The sequence below is a fragment of the Danio aesculapii genome, chromosome 13 (genome assembly GCF_903798145.1).
Source record: "Danio aesculapii chromosome 13, fDanAes4.1, whole genome shotgun sequence".
Taxonomy (NCBI): Eukaryota; Metazoa; Chordata; class Actinopteri; order Cypriniformes; family Danionidae; genus Danio; species Danio aesculapii.
The window spans coordinates 51326315-51337473 of record NC_079447.1 but is presented as its reverse complement, the minus strand read 5'-3'; the positions used below and the strand labels follow the sequence as shown (position 1 = coordinate 51337473).

The 11159-nt window shown below is 36.8% G+C and overlaps 1 protein-coding gene across 2 annotated transcripts in view; it reads left to right on the top strand.

Moving 5' to 3' along the window:
* The first annotated feature begins 1852 nt into the window (after positions 1–1852).
* Positions 1853–11159, top strand: part of elovl5 (ELOVL fatty acid elongase 5) — a 28045-nt gene continuing 18738 nt past the window's right edge. The window contains exons 1-3 of one of the 2 annotated variants that reach the window (XM_056470687.1): positions 1853–2060; positions 5087–5151; positions 7146–7333. In XM_056470687.1, the coding sequence (XP_056326662.1) occupies positions 2056–2060; positions 5087–5151; positions 7146–7333 (258 nt within the window). In that variant the 5' untranslated portion in view covers positions 1853–2055. The other variant, XM_056470688.1, reaches the window with a different exon arrangement.

Below are 11159 nucleotides of genomic sequence, written 5' to 3'. Positions count from 1 at the left end.
AATAGAAGTGAGTTCTATGTATGTATGTATATATGCATATACATATGTAGAAGTGAGCTTTGTATTAATAAAAGCTATATGTATTATAGAAGTGAGCTGTATATTAATATATTAATAAAAATGAGATTTATATTAAAAGAGGTGAGCTATATATTAATAAAAAATAGCTAAATATTAATAGAAGTGAGCTATATATTAATATATTAAAAAAGTGAGATTATTAGATTATTATCTATTACTATTAATAGAGGTGAGCTATATATATATATATATATATATATATATATATATATATATATATATATATGTTAATAGAACTGAGCTATATATTAATAAAACGTTGATAAATATGCATGAATAAAAATGAGTTTTAAATAGAAGTGAGCTATATATTAATAAAAATGAGATTTATATTAATAAAGGTGAGCTAAAATATATATTAACAGAAGTGAGCTATATATTAATAAAACTTAACTAAATATTAACAGAAGTGAGCTGCATTCATTGTTTTTTCGGCTTAGTCTCTTTATTCATCAGGGGTTGCCACAGCGGAATGAACCGCCAACCTGTCCAGCATATGTTTTACGCAGCGGATGCCCTTCCAGCTGCAACCCATCACTGGGAAACACCCATACACACTCATTCACACTCCACGGACAATTTTAGCCGACCCAATTCACCTATACCGCATGTCTTTGGACTTGTGGGGGAAACCGGAGCACCGGGAGGAAACCCACACCAACACGGGGAAAACATGCAAACTCCACACTGAAATTCCAACTGACCCAGCCGGGACTCGAACCAGCAACCTTCTTGCTGTGAGTATCGCCCCATTCATTAACAATGTGTTGTAACTACTATAATATATAGGCCCGAAATACACACTATACTCTAAGCCAGTGTTTCCCAACCCTGTTCCTGGAGGCACACCAACAGTACATATTTTGGATGTCTCCCTTTTCTGACCCATTAACTTCAGGTGATGGAGTCTCTTCTGATTTTATGATAAGTTGATTCAGGTGTGTTTGATTAGGGAGAGAATGAAAATGTGTACTGTTGGTGTGCCTTCAGGAACAGGGTTGGGAAACACTGGTCTATAGCAGTGGTCACCAAACTTGTTCCTGGAGGGCCGGTGTCCTGCAGATTTTAGCTCCAACCCTAATCAAACACACCTGAACAAGCTAATCAAGGTCTTACTAGGTGTACTTGAAACATCCAGGCAGGTGTGTTGAGGCAAGTTGGAGCTAAACCCTCTAGGACCGAGATTGGTGACCCCTGCATAGCATGGTACAAAAACACTTTATTTACTATACCATAGTATTTTTGATGGGAGTAAATAATTTAGATTAGCACCGTCTGGGTCAAAGTCTTTGTATGTTTTTAAATTGTGTGTAACGAATAAAGTTTATAAATGTGACACTGAAGTGTGTGTAGGGGTTTTAGCACATGATGCTAAACAAATAATGGGACTTTGTATCGCCTCGTCGTAAAGAAACAGTCTGCTCTCTGCCCAGATCAACTCCAGATACATTTGATTCAACTTTATGACCATCTTTCAACAAAAACGCCGCATACACATTGACCAGAACTCGGGATTGAAGCCACAACAGCTCTATAAACGCAGTAATTTTTAACCAAAGAGGAATTTGTTGTGACATTTGTGAGTGTCTGTTTCCCTGTATCACCTGTCATGCGCTCTGTGATTGGACGGATCTGGTTTCACATGAGAGCAGCTCATCGATTGGTCCTTTTTAGCTCCGCATGAGAGCAGCGCTCTGATTGGTCTGTTGTAACTTCAGACGAATGGGGTGATTTACTCGAAGAAACAGTTCACGCTTTGTGAACCTGCAGATCAGCTGCCGGAGCGCGCGCTTTCATCTTAGAACGTCACATTCTATAACGACACACTTGCGTTCTATCGAGGAGGAATCGATACACTCGCGTTCTAAATCAAATTCAAACAAAAGTAGAGTTGCATGACGTCATCATAAGTGTCAACAAACCGCCACTTTATTAAAAGTGTGTTGTCTCTCTTCAGCTCCTGGTAAAAGTCAAATGAGGTGTGTGTGTGTGTGTGTGTGTAGAGTGTTTAATGTGTCTCAAATCGATGCGTGTGTGCTCGCAGACTTTGCCCTGAGAGTCTTCCAACACGTCCCGTTATGCGCATCAGATGAAGGTGGACTACACACACTCATGACGCTCATTAGTTCAGCAGCTTCACACACACTCACACACCCTCCGAGGACAGCATCCGCACAGGACGGAGCCCCGAATAACGCACACACTCACACACTTCTGAAGACTAAAGGTAAGGTGCAGATGAATATTCTCGAGTTTTGTCAACAGCCTCAGATGTGCGGGGAAAGTGAAGGACGCGCGTGACCTCGAATGCGGATGATACAGTCGGGCATCATATGACTTTATCGAAGATTAGATAATGTCATATCCAGCCGCTCTTTAGCTCTGTTTTCTGTAAAATACATTACAAGAAGATCCTGAAGGTCTTGAAATGCAGTTGCCGTTGTATTAGAGTTGTCGTATGGAGTATTTATCTCATTTCGAACTGAACGTACTGTAGTTATGCAGTCATTGAACAATCATTTGGACATGTATGTTTGTATCAGGTGATAATAAGCAGCTTTTTTGGAACCGTATGTTGGTTTCTGAGTGTATTTCTGCATTAGTTATTCAGATGTTTATTTATTAGCCTATCTATAACTAGTTATTAAATGTTTGTAGTTTAATGCTCAATATTTTTATGACATCTAGTTACAATTTCAACTATTTTTCATTTGATTTCATAATCATATTTTGATATAAAATTACACGCACATATGTATAGTATTTATTACATATTATAATATATATATATATATATATATATATATATATATATATATATATATATATATATATATATATATATATATATATATATACTGTTTACTGTATATATATACTGTATATATATACTACTGGTCAAAAGTTTGGGGTAAGTTTATTTTTAAAGAAAATTATACTGTTGATCATTTATTAAATGAAAAAAAAACTGTTAAATTGTTAAATATTTATTAAATTACTGCTTTCTTATTGTATGTAGTTTCAAATGAAATTATTACTCCAGTCATTATTGCTTTTATTACTATTACCATTAATAATAATACTACTACTAATAATAACAATAATAATTAATATTAGAGTGATTTCTGAAGGATCATGTGACTGAAGACTGAAGTAATGAAGCTGAAAATTCATCTTTAAAATGACTGGAATAAATTCTTAAATTAAATAATAAACTACTTTTGAACAGTTATTTTTTAGTGCAATAACATTTCACAATTTTACAATGTGTACTGTATTTTTGATGAAATAAATGCAGCCTTGGTGAGCAGGAGAAGCTTATTTTAAAACATGTCAAAATGCTACTGACCCCAAATATATGTATGTATATATATATGTATATATATATATATATATATATATATATATATATATATATGTATGTATATATATATATATACACACACCAATGGTAACATAATCTTAAATAGAGATTCTTAAATATTAATCTTAGAGAGAGTATTCATACAAATAGTGCTCAGTTTATTTCTTATGTATGTATTGACTTATTTTAAATAATTTATGATATACATTTTCATTTTTTTTGCTGGATTTACTTGATTATTATGTATGAATTTGAGTAAAATGTTACAAATGTTTATGCATTTATAAAAATTATATTTAAAATGTTAATAAGAAGTAGAGCTGGTCAGAATAACGAAGGATTTCCACATGTTTTGATTTCCTTGTTAAAAAACAGCAGCGTTTTACCAAAAATATAGCTTTCTCATCTCAAATTAAAACACTGGTATTATCGTCTAATAAATATTACATTTATTATTATTTATTATTATTATTAATTTTGATATTTTAAAATGGTCTAAAATAAATATAATAAACATGTCTGAAACGTTTATATTTTAAATATGGAAGAAGTTATATAAAAATATATATTTTACTCATACAGCATTTTTTGGAGTAAAATTTTAATATCATTATACATATGAAGAAGCTAACATGCATCATATTGATAGATATTACTATATTATTAGAATCATTTTGACAAATACGTACATTTTCCCTTTAATTTCATATAACTTCCTGTATTTAAGCTAGGGCTGCACAATATAGAATTTCAGCATCGATATCGCAATGTGATCATTCGCAATAGCAGGATATATGCAATGTTGAGTTTGTATTATCATTTATTTTTGATGCCTGTGATTGTGCAATGATTTTAAAAGCATTCAGAAGAAGAAATTGCACCATTTGTGACCTTAATTACGATTAATGTTATTGAATTATTTTTATTTTCATCATTCAGTTACTGTACTTGAATACTGTTAGACTCTGGAAATGATACAACACTTTATTTCAGTTGGATCTTTTGCTTGACTGTATTTATAGATTGTTATGCATGAAAATACTCACAACACATGCAAATACAGAAATGCACTGCAAATAGCACAGACCACAACGAATATGTGTCGGGGGATGGACCTCAAAAGATTATATAGATTAATTCGATTGTATGGAGATGCACTCCAGCTGCAGAATCATCCCAATCCATCTAACATTATAAATTCTTTCCAAATAGAGATATTAAGCCATCTGCTGAAATTGTATTCATATCGCGCCCTAATTTAAGCACTGATTTTAATTTGCGCCAGTGTTGACTGAAGGCAGCGACACTGTAATAAACCCGTCCAGCATCATCAGGCCTCCTCACAACTCAAACAATGTCTCACAATCATCTTACATTCTCTGTGCTTACGCCTGCTGGAGACGTGTTTCTGGGTTAGCACAGTGTCTTGACCCTCTCGAAGTACAAACAGCATGATGGATGATGGATGATATACGCCATTTTACTGCTGTAATCAATATGTGCTCCAACAAAGATTTATAATGTTAACTTGTATTGTCTTCTTGAACAGCTTTATTATGTTGTAGGACTTTCCCAGACAGTCTGATTTCGCTCTGACTTGTGAAAACAGCTGAAGTAATCTTGGTGTTTTTCCTCTTTAAGGTTGAAGATGGAGACGTTTAGTCACAGAGTGAACTCTTATATTGACTCCTGGATGGGACCCAGAGGTGAGACACGCGCTGCTTTCACAGGACTTTAATTGTCTTTCTTGCTGCCTTAGCTAAAGCTTTCTTTTAGGGTTGCTCCTATACGCTTTCAAAAAATAAAGTTCCTTAAAGGTGAAGAAACAACAGAGGTAGCATTTCCTAAAGCTGTGGCGATCAATAGACGCATTGCGAATCGAGAATTCAATCTTGAATTTATTCTGAGCTAAGCAGACAGTGCTCCAGGCTAGTTTTAACAGCAGAATCTAGTCTAGAGCGCCATCTGTTGTTGAAAAACGAGCCTAGAGCGGCATCTACTGTTAAATCTAGCCTAGATCGCCATCTACTGTTAAAACAAGTCTAGAGCATCATCTACTGTTAAAACTAGGCTAGAGCGCCATCTGCTGTTAAAACAAGTCTAGAGCATCATCTACTGTTAAAACTAGGCTAGAGCGCCATCTACTGTTAAAACAAGTCTAGAGCATCATCTACTGTTAAAACTAGGCTAGAGCGCCATCCACTGTTAAAACAAGTCTAGAGCATCATCTACTGTTAAAACTAGGCTAGAGCGCCATCTACTGTTAAAACAAGTCTAGAGCATCATCTACTGTTAAAACTTGGCTAGAGCGTCATCTACTGTTAAAACAAGTCTAGAGCGTCACCTGCTGTTAAAACTACCCTTAAGCACCGTCTGCTGTTAAAACTAGCCCAGAGCGTCACCTGCTGTTTAAACTAGCCTAGAGCGCCACCTGCTGTTAAAAACTAGCCTAGAGCGCCATTTACTGTTAAATCTAGCCTAGTGTGACGTCTTCTTTAAAAAAAAACTAGTCCAGAGCACCGTCTGTTGTTAAAAACTAGCCTAGAGCGCTATCTACTGTTAAACTACCCTAGAGCGTCACCTGCTGTTAAAAACTAGCCTAGAGCTCCATCTACTGTTACAACTACCTAGAGCACCGTCTGCTGTTAAAAACTACCCTAGAGCGTCACTTCCTGTTAAAAACTAGCATATAGCGCCATCTACTGTTAAAACTAGCCCAGAGCGCCATCTGCTGTTAAAACTAGCCTAGAGCACTATCTGCTGTTAAAACTAGCCCAGAGCACCATCTGCTGTTAAAACTCGCCTAGAGCACCGTCTGCTGTTGAAAACTAGCCTAGAGCGCCGTCTGCTGTTGAAAACTAGCCCTGAGTGCCATCTACTGTTAAAAGTAGCCCAGAGCGCCATCTGCTGTTAAAAGTAGCCAATAGCGCCATCTGCTGTTAAAACTAGCCTATAGAGCTCTCTGTTGTTAAAAGTAGCCTAGAGTGACGACATCTGCTGTTAAAACTAGCATTGATCACTGACTGCTGTTAAAACTAGCCCAGAGCGCCGTCTGCTGTTAAAAACCAGCATTGATCACTGACTGCCGTTACTAGCCTAGAGCGATGTCTGTTGTTAAATGTAGCCTAGACCACCATCTACTGTTAAAACTACCCTAGAGCGCCCTCTGTTGTTAAAAAACTAGCCAAATTTTGTGATTCATGTTTTTTTTTATTATTTATAATTTTGAATGGGGCAGCATGGAGGCTCAGTGGTTAGCACTGTCACCTCACAGCAAGAAGGTCACTGGTTCGAGTCCCGCTGGGTCAGTTGGCATTTCTGTGTGGAGTTTGCATGTTCTCCCCGGGTTGGTGTGGGTTACCTCTGGGTGCTCCGGTTTCCCCCACAGTCCAAACACATGCGCTATAGATAAATTGAATAAACTAAATTGGCCGTAGTGTAACTGTGAGTGTGTGTGGGTGTTTCCCAGTACTGGGTTGCAGCTGGAAGGTCATTCGCTGTGTAAAACATATGCAGGATAAGTTGGCGGTTCATTCCGCTGTGGTGACCCCTGATGAATAAAGGGACAAAGCCAAAGGAAATTGAATAAATGAATGAAAGCTTTTTGAAAAATTAGAAAGCATGACTTTTATGATCATTTGTAATAGTTTAAAGTGATATATTGTCTGGGCATGATAATAGCTTTGCTGTGTAATTGCAGATCTCAGGGTCAGAGGATGGTTTCTGCTAGACGACTACATTCCCACCTTTATCTTCACTGTCATGTACCTGCTGATTGTGTGGATGGGACCGAAATACATGAAGAACAGACAGGCGTACTCTTGCAGAGCCCTGCTGGTGCCGTATAACCTGTGTCTGACGCTGCTGTCTCTCTATATGTTCTATGAGGTGAGCTGCTCATACTACAAATGCATTCACTGTACGATGAGATCACCTTTTTACAAGATGTTGCATCATCAGAATGTGTCTGTGAAGTTTCAACTCAAAATACCCATCAGATCATTGATTACAGCCTATTGATAATGTCAATGATTGGATCAGAAGGAACTGTAGCCCTTTTTTGCGCCTGTGCCTTTAAATGAAAATGAGCTGGTTCTCCCCGCCCACTCGAAGTAGGTTTTCCACTCCAATTCTTCATCGTTTCGCTTCAGAGAACGATAACCAGGGTCGAATGTAAGGATAAACACAGCAAAAAGACTAAATACGCTGTATAGAAATCCATTATAGCTAAGTTACTGCTCTAAATAAACCTGACTTAACATTGCGCGATTGAATCGTCCTTGTTTATAGCTGTATACACTATGCAGCTGTACTGAATCTAGCGGCTATGGATTATGTAGATCAAAATGCTATAAAAATGAAAAAGAGTCTTCTCTTTCTTAAAGTGCACAGAGAGTTGGAACAGATCTTTTAATCCCAGTTTCTTTGCAAATCCTGTCCTGTTAATATTGATACATGTTAATATAGGCCTGTCAATCAATATTGGTGGGCGGGGAAAATCACACTGTTAAGTCACGATGCGGTGGACCTCAAAATCAATGAGATTTGTATCCTTTTTTAACATCAGGAAATTTAAATAAGAGGCTTATTGTGTTTATATCACTTCAGTATGACAGTGGACACACTATACTACACTCATTGCTTTCCAAACAGCTGATTTTGCATTATAGGTGCCCTTTAATGTACTTTAAAATCAGCCGTAACATGTTTAATTTCATACTGAACACACTGTAACCTTCAAAATCCAAAACTTCCTCTCAGTCCAATAAAGTAAACCTCTTGAAATATGAATTGTTGCAGAAACGGCAGTGTTTACATGCTGATGACTACGGAGCATTCAGAATCTTGCTATTTTCATTCATGGCAGTGCATTATTTATTGCTAAACACCATTAAGAAAAAAGCTGACACTGAGGGTAAACAATGGCATGCTTGTTTCACATGCGAGAAGGCATTTCTGTGCACCAGTAAAAGTAAACAAGCGGTCAGAAAGAGGTCAGAAATGCTAATGCAAAAAAGAAAGTGTTTTGGCGCTACTTTGCTAATACCTTCTTACATTCAGTTTCCTTCGGCTTAGTCTCTGATTTATCAAGAGGTCGCCACCGTGGAATGAACCGCCAGCTTATGTTTTACACAGTGGACGCCCTTCCTGCTACAACCATGTACTGGGAAACACCCATACACACATTCACACAGTCATACAAATGGCCAATTTAGTTCATCAATTCCCCTATAGCGCATGTGTTTGGACTGATGGGGAAACCGGAGCATCCGGAGGAAACCCACACCAACATGGGGAGAACATGCTTACTTCACACAGAAATGCCAACTGACTCAGCCGGGACTCGAACCATTGACCTTCTTGCTCTGAGGCGACAGTGCTAACCACTGAGCCACCATGTCGCCCAATATTAAATTAAATAAAATACATATATAAAAATGTGACTTGTTTTATGTCTGATTCTCATATCTTGTATGAAAATAACTAAAACAAAACAGGTAAATTACACTAAATTGAATGAATTATTTATTATTAATTTATTATAACATTCAAAAAACATGTCAGAATCGAATTAAATTTAAACTGAGTTAATTATACACAGAAAGGCGTAATGAATGCAAGTAAAAACAATGAGTTTTAATGTTTCGAATAACTTAACGTCAAAGTAAAAATGAAACAACATGTGTAATCTGACCTGTATTTATTCAATGATATTAAAGGACAAGTCATCCTACTAAATGTCATTATAGTTTAAGTATTAGTTAAGCTCTTGCTGACAAACGTGTTAAACCTGATTTGAAGGATGGTGAAAAAGCATAAGGATCTATATAAAATGTGATTTTAATATATCATTCAATGTTTAATGTCTTAAATATGTCTAGAAAGATTATACATACCTGTATTGACCTTATTCTTCAATGTGGAAGTGCACTTATTTTTGCGATTGTTTTAGAACTTCCGATTCAGCTGCCTATGGGAGAAATGACTAGGAATAATAAACAGCAGAAAACGGTCACACTACTTACTCTACAAACAAGTGTTTGCATTACAATACAGACAAAGTAGAATAATATAATAAGAAAATATCAGTTTGCAACACCAAGCAAGCAAAACGAGCTGTTTTTAACGTCTAAAAATGAATGGAAGTGAATGAGACCGGAAGTCTAGAGCCAAAATGAGTCAAATGGCTGCGCCCACTCGTATGCAGAGAATAAGGTGAATACAGTTGAAGTGAATTATTCACCCTCATGTAAATTGTCTTTCTTGTTCAGATATTTCCCAAATGATGTTGAACAGATTCAGGAAATTTTCACAGTATTTCCTATAATATTTTTTTCTTCTGGAGAAAGTCTTAAAGTCTAATAATTTGTTTTATTTCGGCTAGAATAAAAGCAGTTTTTAAAATTTTAAAACCATTTTAAGGCCAATATTAGCCCCCTTAAGACTAGTAAAATGTGTAATTATTTAAATCCCATTCAATTTAAAACAATACTGATTTGCTCAGTCTCATTTATAATGCTTTCCAGATGTCATCCTAAACCCCAGAAACATGTTTCACAATCGAGATGTTTGAATGTGTCGGGAACCTTTGAATTTGCTGATGAAGTGACATGTACTTTGAGACTGATGGTTTGATTTTTGGAAACTGAGCTGAGTGATGAGTCACAGTCCAGAGTCCACCATTGCCTCATTTTCCCTCCATGCTATCTGCATTGCAAAACCCACACATTGCTTGTCTTTAATATACAATTAACACTTAATTCAGGATAAGCACAAAGATATGTCGGGTACAAGTTATCTTTAATCACAGCCATCAGTTATATTAAGCCTGATTAACTTCATGTTGTCACTTATTTATCTATCTTCATGTCATTCCGAACTCATCAGGCTTTCTTTCATCTTTGAAACACAAATAGGCAGATTTACACTACCTGACAAAGGTCTTGTCCTGGATCCCAGTTTTACGAGCAACAAATAATAACTTAGCTTCTAGTTGATCATTTGGAAAAGTGGCAGAAGGTGGATTCTTCTGCTGAATCATCTGTTGATCTGCATCCCAATCATCACAAATACTGCAGAAGACCTACTGGCCCAAGATTCTCATAGATATCAGTCAAGTTTGGTGAAGGAAAAATCATGGTTTGGGGTTCCATTCAGTATAGGGGCGCGCGAGAGATCTGCAGAGTGGATGATCAACATCAACAGCCTGAGGTATCAAGACATTTGTGCTGCCCATTACATTACAAACCACAGGAGAGGGCAAATTCTCCAGCAGGATAGCGCTCCTTCTCATACTTCAGCCTCCACATCAAAGCTCCTGAAAGCAAAGAAGGTGCTCCAGGATTGGCCAGCCCAGTCACCAGACATGAACATTATTGAGCACGTCTGGGGTAAGATGGAGGAGGCATTGAAGATGAATATAAAAAAAGCCTGATGACCTCTGGGAGTCCTGCAAGAAGGCTTTCTTTGCCATTCCAGATGACTTTATTAATCAGTGATTTGAGTCATTGCAGAGATGTATGGATGCAGTCCTCCAAGCTCATGATGGAGTCAGACACAATATTCATTCTGTTTCCACTGCAGCATGACCACATATTCTATACTGGACATTATTGAAGGTTCAGTGACCAGACTTTTGTCTGAGCAGAGTCAGACCTTACTGTCCTAATTAAATCATTCAAAATCAAGACATGATCATATTTTATTTAGGTAA